At 39.2% G+C, this 24,977-nt stretch overlaps 1 protein-coding gene across 1 annotated transcript in view; it reads right to left on the bottom strand.

Moving 5' to 3' along the window:
• lyst (lysosomal trafficking regulator) overlaps window positions 1-24,977 on the bottom strand; it is a 145,556-nt gene that overhangs the window by 6,104 nt on the left and 114,475 nt on the right. The window contains 21 exon segments of the mRNA XM_030155355.1: window positions 783-881; window positions 2,361-2,497; window positions 4,255-4,444; window positions 7,266-7,496; window positions 7,585-7,724; window positions 7,727-7,801; window positions 8,311-8,451; window positions 8,771-8,927; window positions 10,048-10,114; window positions 10,247-10,491; window positions 11,412-11,564; window positions 11,667-11,719; window positions 12,183-12,244; window positions 13,423-13,519; window positions 13,605-13,750; window positions 13,881-14,069; window positions 14,171-14,247; window positions 15,252-15,428; window positions 20,952-21,161; window positions 21,377-21,585; window positions 22,960-23,151. Of these exon segments, the coding sequence (XP_030011215.1) occupies window positions 783-881; window positions 2,361-2,497; window positions 4,255-4,444; window positions 7,266-7,496; window positions 7,585-7,724; window positions 7,727-7,801; window positions 8,311-8,451; window positions 8,771-8,927; window positions 10,048-10,114; window positions 10,247-10,491; window positions 11,412-11,564; window positions 11,667-11,719; window positions 12,183-12,244; window positions 13,423-13,519; window positions 13,605-13,750; window positions 13,881-14,069; window positions 14,171-14,247; window positions 15,252-15,428; window positions 20,952-21,161; window positions 21,377-21,585; window positions 22,960-23,151 (3,047 nt within the window).

Here is a 24,977-nt window from a genome sequence, read left to right as displayed (position 1 = left end):
TTCCGGTTGAGTCTATTTTATATTACATTTACGCATTTGGCAGACGCTTTTTTTCCAAAGCGACTTACAGGGGAAAACCAAAAATAAAAGAAAAATACAAGAATAGATTAAAAAGACATAAAAACAGCTGTACAATTAAAAACAATGAAATAAAAATACCAAGTAAAACAGAATAAACATAATAATACATTTAACATCTGCGTGTGTCCCAGAGGTTTAACGTCTGAATAAAATACACCGTCCTCTGACCTTTGACCTCTGATTAAAAAGAATAAAATCTACCAATCCCACAGTCCGACCCCCTCCCTGAGTCTGTTTACACGATCATATAAATCTGATAACTGTTAATAATCTGATAACTGTAACAATCAGGTGTGGTGCGTTCACATGCACTTCAGAAAATAGGATACAACATAAACCTGGGTATGAGTGAAATGTCAGATTTGGATCATTTTACCTTCAGTGTGAACGTAGCGTTAAAAATCCACACGTATCTGTTTGACTGGGTTTAGGTTGTTTTTTTTTTACAGTTTCTAAATCTGTACAAAGCACCTCTCAGTTGGTGTTAAAAGCCCCTCCACAGAGTCCTGGGGGGGTGGGGGGGGGTCTGACCGAGTCCAATCCACGCATGGTTCAGTGTGAATGTGTTTAAGGGCAGCGGTGATGGAGTAATGAAGCCGAGAACGAGAGCAGAGGAGGAAGAGGAGGAGGAGGAAGAGGAGGGGGAGGGGTGTCGGTGCGGAGGCGGGAGGTTAAAGGGGGACGTCGCCATGGAAACCCACCGTGGTGCTGGTGAAGCGGTTGCTGTAGGCGGTGATGACTCCACACTTGCTGCCGGTGAAGAGCTGGCATCCGTCGGGAACCCAGGCACAGCTGGTCACCTGACGAGACACGCACACGGCGCCGGCGCCTGATTGGTCGGTTACTCAAAACGCCAGTCGACTCGGAGGACGGACCGAGACGACGCTCAGAACATTAACAGGAAAACATCAGGTGTTTTTATGTCCCAGAGAAATGAAGGTTTATGTCAGTTTAACCGTTAAAAACCCACATGTGTTCTAGACATTTAACTTTAACTAAATGGTTGATTTTTGGAAAATTTATATGGATTTATGTTCGTTTTACAAGTTATTTTTTCATTTACATTCATTTATCAGTTATTTTGGTGATTTTTTTTTTCAGTTTTTGTAAATTTTTTAATAATCTTTTTTTTGTTAATTTTGCATATTATTTTTCATTTTAAATTATTACTAATTTCACAATTTTTGGGGTATTTTTGTTTGGTTTTGTTAATTTTTGCAGATGTACTGATTTTGATAAATTTTTCACATTTTTTAAAAAAAATTTTCATTCATTTTGTCATGGCTTTTAAATTTTTGTACATTTTTGTTTATTTGTTCAGTTTTATTAATTTAAAAAAATCATTATTTTCTGTAAATTTTGCATATTTTTTATTCTCATTTATATAATCAATAATTTTGCAGTGTTTCTTTTATGGCTGTTTTTGTTTGGTTTTTAAATTGTTTGGTGAATTTTTTTGCAGAACTTCTGCTAATTTTTCTTCATTTTACCAAAAAGGTTTGTTTTTGGTACATTTTTGTTAACGTGTTCCTATTTTTTTCAGTTTTTGTAAACTTTTTGTTAATATTTTCACTTAAAAAATGAATTTTAGATTTTTTTTAAATACTTTTTTAAAATTATCAATAATGCTGCCATTTTTGGTCATTTTACTCATTGTTTTGTTAACATTTTAGTTGAAATTGTATTAATTTTGTTACACATTATTTCACAAACATTCAGTTTGTCAGTTATTTTGTTCAATCCATTTCAATATTTGTACAATTGTGTTGAGTTGTTTTTATTTTTTTTTTAGTTTTTGGAAATTTTTTGTTCATTTTTTTTTTGTTGAACTTGTATTAATTTTTGTAACATTATTTTTTCAGTAACATTCAGTTTGTCGGTTATTTTGTTCAATTCATTTCAATATTTGAACATTTTTGTTAAGTTTTTCAGTTTTTGTAAATTTTTTATAAATTTTTTCTTAATTTTTGGGGGTAAATTTATCATATTATTTCTCATTTTCATTTATATCATCAATAATTCGGTATTTTTTGGTTATTTTTGTTTGCTTTATTAATTGTTTTGTTACGTTTCTGTAGAACTTTGACGATTATTTGTCATATTATGGCCTGTTCTTTAATGTCTCCAGTGTTTGAGTCGAATAATAGTTTAATTAAACACATCGTGAAGAAGAGGAGACGTCAAAACATAAAAATGACATATGTTTCAGTTTTTGATGCTCATGATGTCATTACTGATGTAAAACCAGTGTCGGTTGCCGGTTCAAATGCCGCCTGTACCTGGTGAAGCTGCGAACACTGGATGAAGTTGATGGGCGGTTCGCTCTGTTTGCTCTTCAGACGCAGGATGTTGTCGGCGTATCCCCAACTCAATATGGCTGACCACTGGATGTCAGTACTGTGCATGCTCCGAACGCCTGCGCAAAACCACAGGAACGATCCACAACATCAACCCAACGCCCACCGGAGAACGCGAAGGTTAAAGTTTTATCATTACTTAGAGCACGAGTTAAAACCACCTTCAGATTCAGAACTAAAATGTCATCCATCAAAAAAACTGTTCTAAAAACTTCCCCCAAAAAACTGTAAAAACGTTAGTTTTTTGGGCATAAATCTGTTAAACAACGTCAACCCCAAATAAAAGTACCAAACATAAGTACAAAGAATAATCCAGAAAATTAAAAGAATAATAAAAGAAAAGAACAAATAACCATTAAAATGAGAAAAAAATGAAGAAAACAAACAAAATTAACAAAATAATCAACATAATAATCAACAAAATGAAGAAATTAAACAATAAAATGGAGTGGCCAAAAATGAATAAAATAATTAACAAAATAATAATAATAATAATAATAATAATAATAATAATAATAATAATAATAATAATAATAATAATAATAGTAAATGGGGAAATCATCATTAAAATTAGGAATGATGAATAATAAACAAAATAAAAATTAATAAATGAACTGGATAATCAACAAAATGGATAAAATAATCAACAAAATAACAAAAAATGAGTGAAATACTCAACAAAAAATGAAGAGAATCATCAAGGAAATTATTTAAATAAAAAAAAAGAGGAAAGGCATTGTCAAAATGAACAAAAAAGTGAACAGAACTAAGAGAATAATGAAAGAAATGAATAAAATAATAAAAAGAAAATAATCATCAAAGTGAGCAACCCCCCCCCCCCCCCCCCCCCCCCAAAAAACAAAAAAAAAAAAAAAAAAAATATATATATATATATATATATATATACACACACACAGGGTGGGGAAGCAAAATTTACAATATTTTGAGGCAGGGATTGAAAGACAGTGTATGACCAATTAGTTTATTGAAAGTCTTGAGAATTTATTTGCCACAAGAAAATGTCCATAATAGAAAATGTTTTTATTCTATGTGTCCTCCTTCTTTCTCAATAACTGCCTTCACACGCTTCCTGAAACTTACGCAAGTGTTCCTCAAATATTTGGGTGACAACTTCTCCCATTCTTCTTTAATAGTATCTTCCAGACTTTCTGGTAATAGTTTTGCTCATAGTCATTCTCTTCTTTCCATTATAAACAGTCTTTATGGACACTCCAACTATTTTTGAAATCTCCTTTGGTGTGACGAGTGCATTCAGCAAATCACACACTCTTTGACGTTTGCTTTCCTGATTACTCATATGGGCCAAAGTTTCTGAAAAGGTATGGATAATAGTGTTAGGTATGATTATGACATCAGTATATGTTTGGTTTCAAAACAATTGCCGTAGTGCCTGCTGAGAAAAAACAACTAAATGTTCATTGTAAATTTTGCTTCCCCACCCTGTACATGTAATAACACTTCATACACACATCGTATACACTGAACAGCACTTTGTTCATTTCTTTTTGTTCATTTCTTTTTGTTCATTTCTTTTTGTTCGTTTATTTTTCAGTTAATTTGTTTTTCAGTTCATTTGTTTGTGTTCATTTATTTTTCAGTTCTAATCTTATTAATGGATGTAAGTTTGAACACATTCAATCTGATCTTTTAAATAAACTGTCGATCAGAGTTTTCTGACTCAGATCCACATTTAAGGCCTTAAAGGTCAAATATAGTCGATGCTGTTTATTGGCTTTAATGTGACATTGACCTGTTTATCTTTCCGTGTTGACCCCCCCCCCCCCCCGGGTCATACCTTGCTCTTTGCTGTAGATCATCATGAGGCAGAACTTGCGGGACAGTCCACAGATGGCTCTGGTGGGCAGGGCCAGCAGGGACCCAAACCTCTCCCCATGGGGTTGGCTGAAGCAGACCACCGGGTCTGGGGCGCTGGGGGAGCCCACGTACTCCCCCCACTTCAGACCTTTGATCCAGGGCAGTGGGCTCTGGTGGGTGCGGGGATAACAACACAGGAAATTTACCTGGTAAAAAAATCCCCCTCAATCTGAAACTTTCCCTAATTAAAGTTCCTAGTACGGGGCGGGACTTTTCAGATTCCTGGAATTCTTGGGGGTGGAGCTGTATGTTGACAAACGCTGATTGGTGGAACCCACTATCAGCGTTCCACACTTCAGTTCACTGCCCCCACGTTTAACCCAATGGCATCTGTGAACTGGTTTATTCCATTTCTACAACATTCACTTGGTTTGAGTTTAGATCAATTGGAAAATGGAGAAAAAAAAAAAAAAAAAAAAAAGAGAAAAACTACAAGACGTGGACACAACGGCAAACATTTGATCAATACCATCAAAAGAGCCTGGGCCTCATGCACTAAAATACACAAATAATGTCCTAAAATACACAAAAAACATCCAAAAAAACATTAAATAATTTCTTTGTGTATTTTGAACACATAATATACACAAGAATATGCTAAAATGCACAAATAATGTACCAAAATAAACTAAAATTTTACTAAAATGCACTTAAGTACAAAAGAATATGCTAAAATACACTAAAAAAAATACCAAAATACACAAATATATGCTAAAATACATTAAAATGCATGAAAATACACAAAAAATTATTTAAATGCATAACATACACAAAACTATGCTAAAATGCAAAAATAATGTACTAAAATGCACTGAAGTACACACGAATATGCTAAAATACACAAAAAAAAAACCCCAAAACACAAATATATGTTAAAATACATTAAAATGCACTAAAATACACAAAACACATACTAGAGATGAACAGGTATTAATTTACCAGGGAAAATAAATCCCTGGAAATAAAAGTTCCTGGTAAAGTTGGTGGAAAAGAGGCTAATGATAGTTTCTGTTTTGACTTAAAATCTACTTGTTCTTATGTTAAATTTCAGATAAAACTGAACCTTTCAGAACACGAACCACATTTTATAAAAGCTTTTACATTTGGGTGTAAATATTCTACGAAGGTATTTGACAAAACACTCAGAAGAACCTGGACGTCATCGAACGAACACACTCAGAAGAAATTCAGCAGGACTTATGCTGCCTTCAGGTACTGTGGGAATTATGGGAAATACTAGTTATGAACTGGAAAACTGGACATGAGCGCCCCCTCATGTTGTATTTTCCACTGGAGAACTGGGGACAAAGTTGATCTACGAGATGAAATGACCTTTGACCTTTTCAACATAAACAACAACGCATTCATGGCCAATGATAAACGATGCTTTAATTTTTATTTATTTATTTATTTATTTATTTTTAGTATTCCGGAAGCGTATTGCATTTACATAAATTAACGAGATAGACTGAATTATCTCGTAAAAACAGAGCTGATTTTTTTCCCCCATAAAACTGTTTCTTGTAATTATGAAATAATTATCTCATTAATTCAGCGGCAAACTAATCCATCCTCTTCCAAATATGAGCGCTGTTGTTGACAGTAAATGTAGGAAATTCAGTTTTCATATTAAAAAGTGTTACAGCTCACAGAACAAACACACTGATCAAACAGACTATGAAAAAATTAAAATCGGCTCTGTTTTTCTGAACTAACGAGATAATTATCTAGAGCCGATTTTTATTTTTCTATGTGAATGCGATACACTTCCGTAATAGTATAAACAATTAAAAAAAAACAAAAACCTGTATCAGATGAATGAACTGGTCCAAAATGGTTTTACTCCAGTATCAGGTCATCACACATTGTGTTTCAGTCATTTCTCATTTCACTACAACAACAAAAGCACTTGAACACAACGCAAATTTCAAATTCACAAGTGGAAAAGTTCATCTTTCCAACGGCCCCTGAAGGCAGCATTTGAATCTGCGACTGGAAACGATCAGACTATGAAAAAATAAAATCGGCGCATTTCATATGTATGTGTGTATGCGTTTGTATTTAGGTGTATGTGGATGATGTGTATGTGTGCACGTACAGATATATGTCTGTATATATATATATATATATATATATATATATATATATATATATATATATCCCTTTTTTTCTTCGTCCTCTTCTCTCAGTGATATTTTGTACCTATGTTTAAATGGAAGTTTGCGTCTCACAAACTCTGTTACATTTGTTCAGGACGATAGGTGCTTTGTGATGTTTTTTTTGTTGTTTGTTTGGTTTTTTTTTTTGTTGCATATGTGTTTTGTATATGTTCTGTTCTGTATAAAAACAATTCCTATTGTTTAGATTTGTTTTTGCACTACTGCTGTAAAAAATCTCAAAAAATAACTGTGAAAGAAAAAAAGAAAATCGTCTGTTTTTCTGAAATAACGACATAATTATCTAGAGCCGATTTTTATTTTTCCATGTGAATGCAATACACTTCTGTAATAGTATAAACAATTAAAAAAAAAAAAAAAAAAAAACCTGCATCAGATGAATGAACTCATCCTACACTGTTTTGCTCCAGTATCAGGTCACTGTATATTGTGTTTTTGTAATTTTTCATTTCACTACAACAACAAAAGCACTTGAACACAACGCAAATTTCAAATTCACAAGTGGAAAGGTTCATCTTTCTGACGGTACCTGAAGGCAGCATTTGAATCTACGACTGGAAACGACAGAGTCTGATCTCATGAACGTTTATGGAACTTTGAGTCGGAAACCCAAACCACACAGATGAACAGGAACTTTAATTAATCACCAGGTGAATAAAACCCTGGTAATTAAAATCCCTGGTAAATAAAGTCCCTGGTAATGTCGGTGTAAACAGGTCTGTGGAGGCGGGTTGGCGTGTGGGCGTGGTCTTACCGGGCAGATGATCTCCTTGGCCTGCTCCCTGGTTTCCCTGAAGGCCAGCTGGACCAGCAGCCCCATGGCCGCCGGCAGCTCGCCCTCCATCATCAGTTTGGGGCCGGCCCTGCTGATGTGGGAGGCGCTGAACAGCTGCCGCGGCGTCTGCCCGTACGTCTTGATCATGGTTTCCAAGGCTCGGCGCTGAACCGGGTCCTCCACCGCCGACACGTCCATGCCGAAGTAGGTCTGAAGAACCCAAAAAAAAAACAACCCGTGAGAACTGCAAAGCCCCGCCCCATTCACAACGGCGATTGTGGAAGTGGGCGGGGCTTACGGCGGGGTGGAAGACATTGATGGCCTGGACCGCCGCCTTCCCCTTCTGCTTGAGGCCGAACACCAGGTCGATCCACTGGCACAGCGTCTGCGACACCTGGTCCGACTCCAGCGCCTGGCGGTGGATCAGGATGAAGAGGCGGGGTCGTTCCGCGCCCACGGCGGCAGGTTGACGTGGTTCACTCGCTCGCCGTTCTGACGCACGCCGAAGTCGAACCCTGCAAAGACCAGAAGACCTCACATCAGACATGTGGGCGTCAGCAACCAGATGATTATTACCTTAGAGCGATTAGAAAACACGCGATTAAAACACTGAAAAACACTAAAACACCCTTAAAACACTCTAAAACGCTTAAAAACACTAAAAACCGGTTAAAAACATTTAAAAACAGTAAAAACCCTTGAACATTTTAAAACGTTTAAAAACACTTAAAACACTAAAAAACACTTGAAACACTTAACAATGATTATAAACATTTGAAACAGTAAAAAATACTTAAAAGCACTAAAAACACTTAAAACTGCGACAACACTGGAATCCTATGGACTGTTTCCATTGGTCATTGTATTTACTTTTATATGTAAAAACTGTAATAGATTAGATTGTAGATTAGATTAGATTATAGATTCTAGTCTTCCTTGGCTGTACTTCCACCTCCATCTGAGAACAGATCCAGAAGTGGCTCAGTAATAAAAGGCTTAAATAAAGGCTTAAATGAGGACGGACCTTCTCTGTTGACCAGGAACTCTGGCAGGTAGAAGAACTCTGGGATCAGCTCCTTCACGTCCGTCATGGACTCGTAGGACGACAGACGCCACGTGGTGTTCATGGAGTGGAAGGTCCGGTCGGGAATGTCGAAGCTCTGGTCTAATGAAAACACAAACGTCATTACAGACTGGACCGGAACCAAACGAACCCACAGAGGAACCCACAGAGGGACACACGTAGGACCAGTGAAAAGACGCCGTGGACTACGACAGGACGACGCGTCAATGGAAACGAATCATCAGAGAAGAAACGGAAAAGAACCAATGACAACGTGGTGCATTCAAGGTCTGGTTCCAGAGTTTTTAACCTGTTTAACACATCGATGACATCACATCTGTGTTTTAACATGTGTTAGATTCATCTTCACACCTCCTCGGCTCCTCGTGGTCGTCCTGGACCCGTTGCCATAGTAACTCACCCTGGTAGGCCAGGAACATCTTAGTGAACGGAGGCATCCGGACCAGGAAGTGGAGGACGGTGCCGCTGTTGGAGTAATGAGAGCCATAGTGGTAGGGCTGCACCGGGGGCATGGGGTCGTCGTCACGGAGACCCTTCTTATACTCCTCCTCCAGGTACTGCAAAGTACAAGTACACAAGTAAATACTTCTACAGGTACTGCAAAGTACAAGTACACAAGTAAATACTCCTCCAGGTACTGCAAAGTACAAGTACACAAGTAAATACTTCTACAGGTACTGCAAAGTACAAGTACACAAGTAAATACTCCTCCAGGTACTGCAAAGTACAAGTACACAAGTAAATACTCCTACAGGTACTGCAAAGTACAAGTACACAAGTAAATACTCCTCCAGGTACTGCAAAGTAAAAGTACACAAACTACACAAGTAAATACTCCTCCAGGTACTGCAAAGTAAAAGTACACAAAGTACACAAGTAAATACTCCTACAGGTACTGCAAAGTAAAAGTACACAAAGTACACAAATAAATACTCCTTCAGGTACTGCAAAGTAAAAGTACACAAAGTACACAAGTAAATACTCCTACAGGTACTGCAAAGTAAAATTACACAAAGTACACAAATAAATACTCCTTCAGGTACTGCAAAGTGAAAGTACATAAAGTACACAAGTAAATACTCCTCCAGGTACTGCAAAGTAAAAGTACACAAAGTACACAAGTAAACACTCCTCCAGGCACTGCAAAGTAAAAGTACATAAAGTACACAAGTAAATACTCCTCCAGGTACTGCAAAGTAAAAGTACATAAAGTACACAAGTAAATACTCCTCCAGGTACTGCAAAGTAAAAGTACACAAAGTACACAAGTAAACACTCCTCCAGGCACTGCAAAGTAAAAGTACATAAAGTACACAAGTAAATACTCCTCCAGGTACTGCAAAGTAAAAGTACACAAAGTACACAAGTAAATACTCATCCAGGTACTGCAAAGTAAAAGTACACAAGTAATGCAGAGAACACAAACAACACAATGCTGTTTTCCTCTCTGAACATCCCAAGGGTCTATTCTTCTGTGAGTCAGTTCTGTTCTGGTTTTGGTCTGATATGGGTCGGTTCTGTTCTGATGTGGGTCGGTTCTGTCCTGGTTCTGGTCCGTTGTGGGTCGGTTCTGTCCTGGTTGTGGTCCGTTGTGGGTCGGTTCTGTCCTGGTTCTGGTCCGATGTGGTTCAGTTCTGTCCTGGTTCTGGTCCGACGTGTCCTGGTTCTGGTTCTTACCCTGTAGTTGTCGACATATCGGTCCTCTTTCTCCTTGGACTGGACGGCGATGGGTTTGACCAAGTTCCTGAAGAAGAAGAACAGAAACATGTACAGAGTCAACGCCACAGACTGAACACCCACATCCTCCTCCTCCCTCCTCTAGTCCTCTTCTTCCTCCCCCTCCCCCTCCTCCTCTACCTCCCCCCCTCCTCCTCACCTGTAGATGCCGTTGTCGTGCAGGTCCAGTGTTTCGCTGGTGTAATCCCTCAGGATGAATGGGAACACTGGGTACTGCATCAGGTCGTTGAAGGAGCGTCCTGCGTGTTTGTTCAGGTGCGTCAGGTATTCAAAGTTGGAGATCTGACCGGAGCCCCAGAGCTGCGTCAGCGCTGTGATGTTCCCGTGTTCCAACAGGTTGGGCAGGTCAGAGGTCAGGATGTTATGGTAGACGTCATCACGGAACTGGAGGGAGAGAAAAAAACAACAGGTGAATGACCACGAGGGGGCGGAGTTAAAGGGTCAAGAGGTCAAGGTCAAGGTAAACTGCCCAAAGATACAAATTAAATACAGAATATGAAGAAATAAGTTTAAAAAAAAGAAAGAAAGAAGAAAAATCAACTAAAACTGATAAAAACTGATACAATATAAGAGGATAAAAAGATTTAAAACAAAAAAATGATGGTTTTAATGCATCTAATTTAAAAGTTTCTGTTTTTATGTTGTTTCATCTTGGTGTTTTTTTAATATATATATTAATACTCTGTCAAAAGCTGAAGAAACCTGAAACAAAAGTGATCTTTAATGATTTAAATCTGCTTTTCCTCACTCATTTTATTCTTCTGTTAAAGCTACAATTCTTCAGTTCCACACAATGAGTAGATTTAATTTTCATTTTCATTTCATTTATTTGGTTCATGGTGGTGCATTTCATCAGCAGAACATCAGGTGAACAAACATGTACACGCCCATGATCGAAAAGGAGCAGGATGAAGAAAATCTGATACTTCCTGTCCCCTTCTAAATAATAACAGCCTTAATAGTTATCTATACACAACTAGATATAAAGTCATACTGTATGAAGTCAGACAAACCAAAGATAATACAAATAAAATGAATGAATACAAAACCAAGTGCAAAACTTCAAATCCACAAAGTACAAAACAAACAAAACATAGGTAAATTTTTACCTGACAAATGATGCAAATGAAAAGTATTACCATATAAATAAAAATCACCTTTTTCTGCCTTTTGTTTGTGTAAATAGAAGATAAAACACAGATTTATCCTGAGTATTATCTTGTACAGTTCTACGTGGTTTTTTTGTTTTTTTTTTTCGTGTTTCAGACTGAAGCGTGGCTTCGGCGCCGTCCCGTCACTCTCACCTTGGTGTTGTCAAACGCCAGCAGCAGTGTCCGTCCGTTGGTGAGGAAGATCTCCACGGCGTTGTCTCGGAGCTGCCACCAACGCTTATGCACCTCCTTGATCTCCTCGTACGTCCAGGAGAAGGACGGCGCCTCCGTCTCCCCGTGAAGACTCTGTCCAAACACAGAAGACACCTGGACGTCAGTGGCCACGCCCCCTCCCCCACCACCACCACTTGCAGGGAGCGCGTGCGGAGAGCGAACCATGGGCTTTACCTGGTTGTCGGCGTCGGCGGCGTTGTCTTCCACGAAGTACATCCCAGATTTACCTGAAGGACAGAAGACCAGGGGGTTGGATGGACTAATGCTGCCTTCAGGTGCTAAGGGAATTATGGTCAATACTTGTTATGAATTCAATGATTATACATGAACGCCCCGTCACGTCCAATAAACGTTAATCCACCAGATGAACAAAACCTTTGACCTTTTTAACATGGCAACGAGGGATTCATAGCTGATGATAAACGATGCTTTCATGAACGTTCTGCTGTTGCTAGTTTATGACTTTACACATTTATACAAAACACAAAAACTGCCTATATCAGATAAATGAACACGTCCAAAACTGTTTTATTCCAGTATCAGGTCACGATAAACTGTGAATCAGACATTTTTCATTTAACAACGACAACAACAGCACTTGAACACAACGCATTTTGAATTCACATGTGAAAAGGATTGTTTTCCCGATAGCACCTGAAGGCAGCATTAGACTTTAGACATGAGTCTTACCCAGAAGCAGCTCCCCCGCCGTCTCCCTGGAGGGGGCAACGCTGATGCACCGTCTGGTGAATCTACAGACGAAAAGAAAACCATTAATGAAAAAACCTGTAGATAAAGACGAACCTGAACGCAGCAGCTGAAAATGTTCATCTTAGATCAGAACAATGTTTGAGTTCCTTCACAGATCTGCACAGCTGTAGTAGTGTCCGTTTGACTTACATACAGTCTGGTTTTAACTTTGTTTTTGTATTTCATCAATTTGAACCATAAAGCAAAAATACCACACACTCAATAGCTGTCATATTTTTAACCCTTTAAATGACATGTTTGTAATGGAAATAAACCATTTTTTGATACAGAAGACACAAAAAAAGCTTTTTTTCCCTTAAATGTTCTACATATACATTGTATTATTATTATTATTTTTTTTTTTTAATTTTCCTCCTGTCATCTGTCAGTGATTAACACCAACATTGGTTGATATACATTATTATTTTTGGTTCTAGGTCAAATGTTAAATGTGCCAGTCTGTATTTTGTACTCACTTGGTAGAAGGGTGTTTATTATGGGATGGTTTTAGTAGATGGATCAGAATTTTAAAAAATCAGACAAAAATGAACAACTGTTGAATTCTGGCCAAAACAAATTGTGTAAAATAATCTGACCTTTAATAATATGAAGTGTAAAGTGTGTATACTACGCTCACCTGGACCCCAGAGGGTTAATGTGAAAAAAAATAGTAAACATAAATATAAACATAGTAGTTTTGAGCCTGATAGTTATTGATACCCACGTATGAGAGTTTAAGTTGTATCATCGTCTTATTGATCTGATCATTTTTCTATTCCTGTTGCTGATGACGTACCAGGGTGATGTCACTTCCTGTTTGATTCCTACCTGAAGGGTTTGCTGTGTGATGTCACTTCCTGTTTGATTCCTACCTGATGGGTTCACTGTGTGATGTCACTTCCTGTTTGATTCCCACCTGAAGGGTTCGCTGTGTGACGTCACTTCCTGTTTGATTCCTACCTGATGGGTTCACTGTGTGACGTCACTTCCTGTTTGATTCCCACCTGAAGGGTTCGCTGTGTGAAGTCACTTCCTGTTTGATTCCTACCTGAAGGGTTCACTGTGTGACATCACTTCCTGTTTGATTCCCACCTGAAGGGTTCGCTGTGTGACGTCACTTCCTGTTTGATTCCTACCTGATGGGTTCACTGTGTGATGTCACTTCCTGTTTGATTCCTACCTGATGGGTTCACTGGTGGCTTTGTCCTTCACAGTCGACGAGAATGAGGAGTGGGTTTTCTCCTCGAACAGGAAGGACAGAGGAGGCTTCACGGCGTCTGAAACAGAGGCGTTGACGCTGAGTTCAAGGACAGGACGTTACGATGCGGCGTTTACAACACGATTCAGACGGCGTTCACTGACCTTCGGGTTTGCGTCGGTCTGTCAGCAGGTACTTGTTGGGGATGGTGAGGTAACATCGCTGCAGCCGCCGCCGCTCACGGTTCGGGCCCTCGGTCGGGTCGAGCTGCCACGACGTCGGGTAGGATGTCTGGTCGTACCACACGGCCCTGGGACGCAAACGCAAACACGACCATGACCATAAACACCATAAAGCTCATGTAACGTCTTCTCCGCCCCTAAAGCCTCCATCCCAGTGAACAGTCTGTGATTGGCGGTCGGGGCTGGAGCCACACCCACCTGTCGTGCGTCAGCTGCTGGACCAGCTCCTGCCAGTGGCGGCTGGCGCTCAGGTCCGTCTTGTACAGGCCTCGGATGTGTTGGATCACCTTCTTCCTCTCCATGCCTTGACGCAGGGACACGTTCTGAGTGATGTCAGCGGCGATCTTAGAGATGTCTTTGGACTTTCCCTCCAGCCTCTGGATCAGACTGAAACCAGAACCAGAACAAAAGCAGAACCAGAACTGGAGTCAACGGAACGGAACCCAGAGCAGTTCAACAGATGATCGTTGACGTCAGATGAGACTCACTTCCTCTGAGTGTTGGACATCTTCTTCTCCCACGCCACTTTACTGGTTTTCTCTTCTGTTTCATATTTAAATTTGTCCTGCGTGAATAAAAACACAGGGTTTGAACATGTTTGATGGTGTTTGCAGACCTTTAATTTACCAGGAACTTTCAAAAACCTTGGTGTGTTTCCACCTAAATTCCCCGGGAAAAAAAACTTCCCCTAAACCAAAAGGTTTCCCTAATTTAAGTTCCCAGTAGGGGGCAGGACTTTTCAGATTCCTGGAATCCTTAAATGCACAAAAAATATGCTAAAATGTACTAAAATACACAAAACATATTCTAAAATACAAGGAAATATGCTAAATACACTTAAATACACAATAAATATGCTAAATATATTGTTCTGTGAATTTTAGTTCATTTTAGCATAATTTTGTGCAATAAAATACATTAAAATTCACAAAATATATGCCAACATACAAAAATTACACTAAAAATGTTTAATCTTGTTTTTGTCTTATTTTGGTCATATTTTTTCTCTCTTTTATTTCCTTTTTTGTGTATTTCATCTTGTTTTTCCTCTCCTTTCTTAAGTGTATTTCATCTTGTTTTTCTGTCTTTTTTATGTATTTTTTCTTGTTTTTCAACTTTTTAAGTGTATTTTTTCTTCTTTTTCTCTCCTTTTTTCTCAAGTTTTTCTCTCCTTTTTACAGTGTATTTGCCAGTACCTTCCCTCCCTTTTTTACGTGCATTTGCCAGTACCTTCCATCCTTTTTTTACAGTGTATTTGCCTGTACCTTCTTTCCTTTTTACAGTGTATTTGCCTATACCTTCTCTCCTTTTTTTTTACAGTGTATTTGCCTGTACCTTCTCTCCTTTTTTAACAGTGTATTTATCCGTACCTTCTCTCCTTTTTACAGTGTATTTGCCCATACCTTCTCTCCTTTTTACAGTGTATTTACCTGTACCTTCTTTTTTACAGTGTATTTGCCTGTACATCTCTCCTTTTTTTTTTTTTTTTTTTTTTTTTACAGTGTATTTCCCCGTACCCTCCTGTTGTTAAACACATACTTCTCCGTCAGGTTTCCATGGCACTTTTACCTGATTCATGGCCTTCAGTAGGTCCTGTTTGTGCGGCGTGTTGGCTGGGATGCAGCGATGACCGCACAGCTTCAGCGAGGTCATGAACACGCCCACGGCGTTCTGCTCGTCTTTACTCAACTCGTCCTTGTGGTCGTGGAGCATCTCATACAGATACAGTGACAACTTGGGCCCGTGCTGACAACGACACCACAGAAGAAGAAAGCACATGTTAATGTATCTGATTCATGTTCAGTCATCTGAACAGAGGCTGTGGAAGAATATCAGACAGGTTTGAACAGTTTATTGGACGAAATTCAACAAATGTTTTTTTGCTTAATTCAAGATTTTTTTTGCTTAATTCAAACAAAAAAACTCTGCCAATGGAACAAGTGAAAATGATCTTGGATTTGTTGAAATCAGATTTTTCAGGTCTACGTATTGTCTATAAATCAGTTCTTATATCTGACTGAAAAGTTCCTCTGTAGGTGATTCTGTTTGATTTTAAGTGTGATGAGATATTTGGACTAGAAATGAGAAAAATACACTTGGGAAGATTTAGATTTTTGCAGTGTGTAAACATTTTCATCCTGGTATTACCTCCACCAAGGAGGTTATGTTTTTGCTGGCGTTGGTTTGTTTGTTTGTTTGTTTGTCTGTCTGTCTGTTTGCAAGATAACTCAAAAAGTTATGGACTGATTTGGATGAAAATTTCAGGAAATGCTGATACTGGCACAAGGAACAAATGATTAAATTTTGGTGGTGATCGGGGGTGGGGTGGGGGTGATCTTCTTTGGCAGAGGTCTGCGCTCTGTGAGTGCTTTTCTAGTTTTACTTTTTTAAACTCAAAGAAAAATGTGTTATTATTTGTTGTATTTGTCATTATTTATCGGTTATTCTGTAATTATTTGACTGCTTCTGATCCACTTGAGATCGGTTGGTCTGAATGTGGAACCTGAACTAAAATGATTTCAACATCTGTTATTGATAATATCTTCAGTGTAATTTTCATCCCATGGACCGGATTGGACTGGACTGCACCGGATTGGACCGTTTGGTGGGCTGGTTTTGGGCCTCGGGCCATATGTTTGACAGCTCTACTGTACATGAACCAGACAAAGAAAAATGATCCATATTATTGAAGATTTTTGCAAGAACTCTTTTAATTCTGAAAACTGATTTTCTACACATTAGCAACCTATTCAGATTAAATCTATTTAGACTAAAAAGCTAAATCTTCAGTCTCACAAATAAAGGTGATTCATCATAAATCAATGTTTCAGAGAAAAGTGAGTCTATTTTTAAGGTTTTACATCAAAAAAGCATTTACTTTCTTATAATATCACATCCTGTTTGTACCTCAGACATGAAAACAAAACAGAAACAGATGGTCATTAAAACTGAAACAGAATCAAATATTTTTATCTCCCTTTATAAAAGTTTACGAATTTAAAAGACTTTTATTCCCATTTCAGGTTTAATTTCAGGAAAAGTCATTCAATTTCAGACATAAAACATGTCATTAAGGATGTTTTTAACAGTATTTAAGGGTCAGTGATTAAAAAAAACTAAACATTAGCTGTAGAAACATCATGAACATCATCCAAATTAAATCCTCTTCATTCTTTTACTGTTTAATTTTGTTTTTTTATTAGTGTTTATTAGAGTATTTCCTGTATGAATGAGATCTGCAGCTCTGCTGAGACATAAAAGTTGAATGACAGGATCAATTATTAGAGGTTTTACTTATGTCTGAAGTCGATAACAGGCAGAAAATGAAACCTGAGGAGGCGTGAAAACAGAAAGCGACACCATCATGTTCAGTGACAGCGCCCCCTACAGCCCACAGAACGTTACAGACCGCAGAGTTTTACTAAAACACATCCAGTAAAACCATCAGTGGGCTCAGACGTACGACCTTGACGATGCTGCAAAGTGAACACTGTTTCCACGGCAACGCATTATTCACACTTACACAGGAAGTTGATTGAAGACTCTTGAAATGTTGGAAACGCACAAGGAGGACGATTAAAGAGGAAGAGGAACGAAAAACAGCTCAGACCGCAGGAACCGGATTCAGTCGACGCATGAATGAACCATGAACGCCTCATTTAGTTGAAACAGAACCAGTGTCCCTGTACGACAGCGTCTGCTCTATGTGGATCAGAACCAGCTGAATATGTGAGGTTGTCTGGTTCTGTTCTATGCTCCAGTCCTGGTTCTGTTCTATGTTCCAGTCCTGTGGTCTGGATGCACATCAATCTAACTATAGAAGTGGGCGGGACTTTCACTGGAGGAGAACTCAACTCATCCAGTCACAGTCCATATATGACTTCGATCAGTGATCAATAGGAACTAGATCAGTGGTTTCCAAACTTTTTTTTTTACTCCTGACCCCATTTTAACATCACAAATTTCTGGTGACCCCACACATTTCAAAACAGACACTTTTTTTTTTTTTTGCTAAAATTAATTTGTTTTGATCCTGTAATAGTTTTCTATCCTCTGTTTCAAATCCAGGTTAATTTTAGAGGACATTTAGTCTATATAATGCATATTATTGTGGATGGAGGCAGTACATCCAGGTGTAGATTACTGCACAAAGGGAGAATGTGATTTTCCTTGGTCAGGATATGTACAGTCAGTCCAGCTGTGATTTACAAGGCTGACAATTAATACTGAACAAACAAGAACTGAAACTATGAATTATGAAAGAGCTGCAGCATCTGAAACTGACCACAATGAACATTTGACAAATAAACAGAACCACAGTGCTGCAGTTTCACAACCACAGTTTGGATTGGGTCTATCAACTCAACACAGATTTTTATTAGTAAGTTTTTATTTTTATGAATTACTAGAAATTTCAGGCGACACCATGTGGGGTCCCGACCCTAAGGTTGAGAAACACTGAACTATATTGATATCTGAAACCATTTACATGTTATAAACCATCAACATATGGACCATTAGAAGGAACACGTGCATTGACCCATGTGGATCTACTGGTTCTAGATGTGGTCGTTTTTATTCTGTTGTGCAGAGGTTCTCAAACTTTTCCACACCAAGGACCACTTTATCATTAAAAAAAATTTCACAGACCACCTAACCAGCCGGACAGTCTCCCACTCCCACCCTAAAAAAACCCAAACCTTTTAAAAACAGCCTATATTATCTTCAAGGCCATAAACCACCTCCCCCCTCAGTGCCTCCCTAACCTCCCCCACATAAACATTCCCACCTACACCCTTAGGTCATCTTCATCTGTCCAACTCACCCTCCCACCTCCCCGCTTGACCACCATGGGGTCCAGAGCCTTCACCCACTCAGCCCCCCTGCCTCTGGAATGCCCTCCCAGAAAATGTACAAAATTCAGACTCTATTACCACCTTCAAACCCCAGCTTAAAATTTATATATTCAGACAGACCTACTCTATCCCATAATTTCACTTTTATCTGCTGCCATTTTCTGTACCTATGTGTTTCATACACGTGTGTGTGTAATTTTAATTGTTTTATTATTTTCACAGCTTTGCACAGTGACCTTGAGTGTCCTGAAAGGTGCCTGAAAATAAAAAGTATTATTATTACTATTATTATTATTATTACATTTTATATATTACAAATTAAGTCTGCGATTTATTCCAAATGGTGCAAACAGCTCGATGCTAACAGAATGTCTTTGCACCTTGTTGCCAACATCAGTCGTTGTTTCTTCAGTTTTTCTCTTCAGTCACTGATCCATTGCCGTAGTTTAAAACTGTTCAAGTCACTCTTCATTTCATTTCACTCTTCATTTCTGATTCATTAGCTATTCTACTTCAATTCAGAAATATTGAATTGTGATTATATGTTTTTGTTGTTGTTGATTTTTTTTTTAAATTATTATTATGGTGTGAATGCTGTACACATTTAAGTTGATGTAAGCAGTGTATCAGGTGAAAAGGAAATGGCAAAAAAAAACAACTTTTGCTTCTGGCCTACTCCGTTTTTGGTTTTTATGTTGATTACGATTAATATACTAAGTGCAATGATTGATGTAAAACCCTCCCAAAAAATAAATTCATTCATTCAGTTCAATTCCACCACAATTCACGAGCCACGATAGGTCTTTGATATGACAATAGGTAACCTAGGTAACCTAACTGTACAGAGACGATGACGAAAACGTGTGTTTGCACAGAAAAATTCAATCAAAGTCTACTCTTAGGTTTATTTAGGCTACATTTGATTGGCTTTTAATTTAGAAAACTAGTATCTGTACAGGTAACTTTGCCTTGGAAGTCAGATGAGGGCGATTTGAGAAACACTAATAGATGTTTTACTTTTTTGTGATGTTGTCTCGCAGACCACTTGGGGGCGCTGGCGGACCACACTTTGAGTATCACTGCTGTTGCGTGTTCTTGCATGTTGTACCGCGTTTGTCCAGCAGTCACCGCCAAAGTGTCCTGGCCATAGAAACGCGACTGTAAGGCTGTTGTTTTCCAAAATTACTAATATCTGCCAAAATGCTGGGAGTTTCAAGACCTTTCAAGACCTGCAAAAACACCCTGTGATATGCTGACCCAGATACCAGAGGGTTAAGGGGTCATGGTTCATCCACTGTGGTTAAACTGATCATAGACCTGATCCACATAAAACCACCAGAGGGGGAACGTCTGCACTGTTCTAAGAAAAGATAAACTCTGTCTGGGTTCGATTCTGCATCATAAACTAGGGATGCACCAATCCGATACCAGTATCAGGCATTGGCTCCGATACTCACTGTGTGTACTTGTACTCGTACTCGGAAAATATATCCGATACAAATGCACCGATACCACTTATGGCCATGTGACATTCACAGTTCAGTGCAGCAGGTACGAGGAGGAGGAATAATGTGTGGGAAGTGTGAGGAGTGTGGAGATTTAACCAAATGAATGACAGTGATAAAAGTAACGCTGACTGACAGTACCGTTACAGACAAAGACGCAGCGTTCTGTCCGTCCTCTGCGTACATTCCATCTGTTTTCCAGGTGCTGGCAGACGAGTACCCAGACAGAGAATACCAGCGGAACCGAGGAGGTAGAGGATCTGTTCAAAGAGCCACTGTGTGAGTTAGAGAAAAACTACTGACATTTAGAACAACTACCCAGGGCTGGACCGGTTTACATCCTACTGATAATACTACGGAGGTACGAAGCGGTGCGGACCACCGCCAGTGGAAGTGAAAACCAAACTTCTGGCTCATTTCTCTTTTCTCTAACTAACAAAGCTAAGCTTTTAAACCTTACCAGAGAAAACGCTGCAATATTAGTATCACATTAGTGTTACGTCCGTCATCTACAGGTTTGTTATTACTGACTTTCTTCTTCTCAAAAACCTTCCTCTTCGTTGTGGTATTTGTCCAGTATGGTTAATTCAGAGTGGCGCCCCCTGGTGGATTGATTGACAAACGCTCATTCCAACACATTAAATGTCAGTAGCAGCACTTTGTTCCAGTCAGACTAATGACAACGACAATAAAGCACATTTACAAAAGGAACTAACAACTGGAATGGGATTATTAAGGACTTGTATCAGTACTCAGTATCGGCAAGTACTCAAATGTAAGTACTTGTACTTGGTCTGGAAAAAAGCGGTATCAGTGCATCCCTATCATAAACCTTTAGTAGAATCCGTCTCTGAACCTTTTGTTGCCAAACTGTGGTGGGTTCCAGTTTTTCCCTTTTCGTGTCCTACCTCTAGTCCTGGACTCAGACTCTCCTTGAGGATGTCCAGATGTCTGTGGTCAAACACGAACTCCAGCGCCTCCTTCCTGTCAGACAGCGGCAGCGCAGGACTCAGCGTGTGGACCAGGAGGCGACCGATCTGAACCCTGAAGGTGTCGCGACAAGACCACAGGATCCGCCTCCACTGCTGATGAGGAGCGCCCCCCCGACCGGTGCTGCCCTGTATGGAAACCAAACACACCCACTCAGGCATCATTACAGTAAAAACGGATTAACATGGAAAGAAAATCAAAGGAAAGGAAAAACTAAGGAAACTAAAGGAACAAATATTGCGTAATGAAATCGGTTCATTCTTATTGAAAAACCCTGTATTTTTCCTCTTTTTGGTTCTAAAACTTGGATGAAATAAACAGTTACTGGTCGTGTTTTTCGTACCAGGCTGATTTTGATGCCGTCCATCATCAGTTTGAGGATGTCCTTCTGGAAGCTCTTCTTGCTGGCGGGGGGCAGGGTGAAGGGGGTGGGTGAGTGTGGGATGGAGGCGGGGCCGCCGCCATCGTCCTGGTCGCCTGGATCAGGTGTGTAGAGCTGCTGGTCGGGGGAGTCGGGGATATTCAGGAGGTCGAACAGGTCCTGACTCACATCTGAAACCAGACCAAGACCATCAGACAGAAAGTCCAGTTCACGATGAGGACGAAGACAAACCATCGGAGGTCCATTTAGTTTAATACCAGAGGAAATAAACAGGTTGAATTATGGGTAGTTTTTAGGTTCACAGGTGAATTTAAGTCTGTTTCTATTGATTCTTTACTAAAAATGTGTTTGTGTAACCTGTTATTTTGCTGCTGAAAAAATGACATTAAATTCCTTTTTTGTTATATTCTCATAAAACACATTAGGGTAGAGGTCTGCATTGGCTGAGGGGGAGGGGTGGAAGTGGGCGGGGCACAGAGGAGCAGAGTGCAGCCGGTGAGAGAGAGAGGGAAGATTTTTATTATTTTTAGAAGCGTTTTAGTGAGGTTTTTTGGTGAATTCTTGTATATAATAGTATATAATAGTCATAGTGCTGTTTTGGAGTGTTCTACTAGTGTGTTATACTCTGTCAAGTTTTGCTGTTTTTTTTAGCATTTTTTTGCTGTATTCAACTGCATTTTTTCCAATTTGTATAGTTCATTGATAGTTGTATTTTAGCTGAGAATGTATATATATATATGTGTGTGTGTGTGTGTGTGTGTACAGTGTCATTTTCTCCAACACTGATTCACCAATAAAAGCAATGGAGTTTAATCAATGACAGTGGATGGACACACTTGTTTTTTTCTGATATATTATTAAATAGTAAATGAAATTAACAAAAAAAAAAAAAAACATGAAAAAATAAGCAAAAAATTACTGAAATGAAGTAAAAAAAAAAAAAGAAAAATAATAAAATAAACAAGAACATGAACAAAAACAGTCAAAGTAATCAATAAAATGAACAAAACGAATAAAAAAAAAATTACAAAATTAAATAAGCAACAAAATAAGCCACAAACTGAACAAAAAAATAATAAACTTACGGACTTTGATAAATGACAGTGGATGGAAACATTTGGTTTATGTTCAGTTCATGATAGATTTGACTGAAAATGTCCCTTTTTTTCAGTTTTTCTGTTTTGATAAAATAACCTTTGAATTTACTCTGAGCTTTAATGAACATCTACATGACCAGTGAATTAAATATAGAAAAACACAGGATTTACACTGAAAAATACAGAATACGGTGAATAATAAATTAATAAATCCCTTAAAAAGGTTAAATAGAGACAGACCTTCCTTTGTGAACTACCTCAGAAGTAGCTCTGGGTCTTTATGGGTTAAACTAGAACCTGTAAATACAACATCTGAGTGGCTTTTCCTTTTCTATTGATCAGCTGATCACTTGTATCTGGACCTGTTTGTCCTGGTTCTGACCGTTGGATGTGATGTGATATCATGCGGCTGCAGATAAACGATGACAGTATTTGGTTTTTTTTTACCGTGATAGATGAGTCTGTTGACGGCCAGGACCACCAGCCTCTGCAGCCGCTGGACAAACTCAGTCTCGCTGGCTCGGATCGGGTTTTCCTGACTCATCCTCCTCTGCATCATCTGGTGGAGCTCGTCGCTGGCCACTGACCGCATTCGCATCAGCAGAGAGTCCGTCTGGGCCAAAGAGAACCGGCGCCGGCCTACAGGTCCAGCGTCCACACAAAAAAAAAAAACTCGTCAGTGACCATCTCCTCTGAAGTCACACCCAGGGCACAGCGATGAGTCCAAAACACCTGAACATGCACAACATCTGGAGGGATGGGAACCAGAACCACAACCACAACCGTAACCACAACCAGAACCAGAGCTCCTCTGGGTTCTGTGGATACTGTTAATGTTAGCATTGCTTCACTGCATCAACCTGCTTTACTGTTGTTTAGGAATAATCTCCATAGTGACCAGACTCTGTTTTCATTAAAGTCCAGGGGCCTCATGTATAAAGCGTGCGTACGCACAAAAACCTGGCGTACGCCCTTTTCCACGCTCACATTCAGATGTATAAAGAGTGAAATGACCGTGGAAATGTGCGGTCCTTCACGCCAACTCCATAGCTGGCATACGCACGTTTCTAGTGCTTTGGAACCTTTGGCGACACTTAGAGGTGACACTGAGAAACTGTTAATAATGTGAAAAAGGTCATTCCTCCGATTGGTGTGCACATCAGAGATACACAGATGAACAATGAACACACCAGCACGGCATCCTACTGCTAGAGCAGCACATCCACCACCAGAACCAACCAGACCAACCCTGGACCCATCAATGTCAATCCCGCCCGGGAGGACATTAAGCAACAACCACATAAAGAGACAAGGACACAAAATTCATTGGTTGATAAATATAGTGTTCATGTCTGTGAGAACATTTATTAGTCGGTCCAGTCGCTCATTGACTCCACCGATTGTCCTCATGATGTCCTAATGTGACCCGGGTGAGCACAGACCCATGCCGGTCTGATGGGCATCAGCAGTGGGCTGTGGTGGACCGGAGGACCGGCTAACACTGGGGAGTCAACAGAAGCCTCCGTGACAGGAGGATGATCCTGTGTCTGACTGTCTTCTGTCTCGTTGTTGGAAAATAATAATTTAAGTGATTAAACATGAGTCAAAGTCTTTGATTTCCTCTTCGATTTCCTGTCATGATCACACATGAACCTTTATCTAGTTTGGCTGTGATCAGACTATTGTATGACCCGTAGAATGAACTAATGTGTGACTGACACTAATACTAAATATATATTTATCTTGGGGGTGATCCGCATCAGCCCTGTGAGAAAAGTGTCACAATATCGGCGACTCTTTCCTCAAACAGTCTCAGTTCGTCTCTTTTCTTCTTCCGCCTGTTTTGGTCTCCGCTTCGCGTCCACCTTGACGTCATCATCTGATCCTGCAGACAGGGGAATCCCAGAGGGAATCCCACCTGCAGACCCCGTTTATGCTGATTTGCATATTTAAATGTGGGCGTGGAGAGGGAGGAGTCAGGTACTCCAACATATGCGCTCAATTCCACGCTGACTGGGATGGATAAAGGAAGTGTACTTGGATTCGGGTGTACGCACAGTTTTATACATCTGGATTTTTTTGTGCGTTCGGACTTTTCTGGATTTGGGCGTACGCCAGGTTTCAGTATGAAATCCACGCAAGTCTTTATACATGAGGCCCCAGGTCATTTTCACACAAAAAAGCCTCCATTTACTTTTATTTACTAACTTTTTCACATCGAGAGCAAAAGAAAACTCACAAAAACACACCATGAATTACATTAAAATGTACTTATATCTGTGGTGCAATGTTTGTTTATAGTTGTTAATTTAGTTTTCTTATTGCTGCTTAATATTATTATTATTACAATCACTTTATTATAATAATTAGTAATAGTTCTGTGATATTTATATACTTATTTATTATTAATATTTCTACTTTGTTATTTATTTCCACTTGTACTTTCTAACGTGTAATTGTCTGTT

This window comes from Sphaeramia orbicularis, chromosome 15 (genome assembly GCF_902148855.1).
Source record: "Sphaeramia orbicularis chromosome 15, fSphaOr1.1, whole genome shotgun sequence".
Classification (NCBI taxonomy): Eukaryota; Metazoa; Chordata; class Actinopteri; order Kurtiformes; family Apogonidae; genus Sphaeramia; species Sphaeramia orbicularis.
The sequence above is the reverse complement of the archived record's forward strand: the minus strand, read 5'-3'. Positions and strand labels throughout refer to the sequence as shown.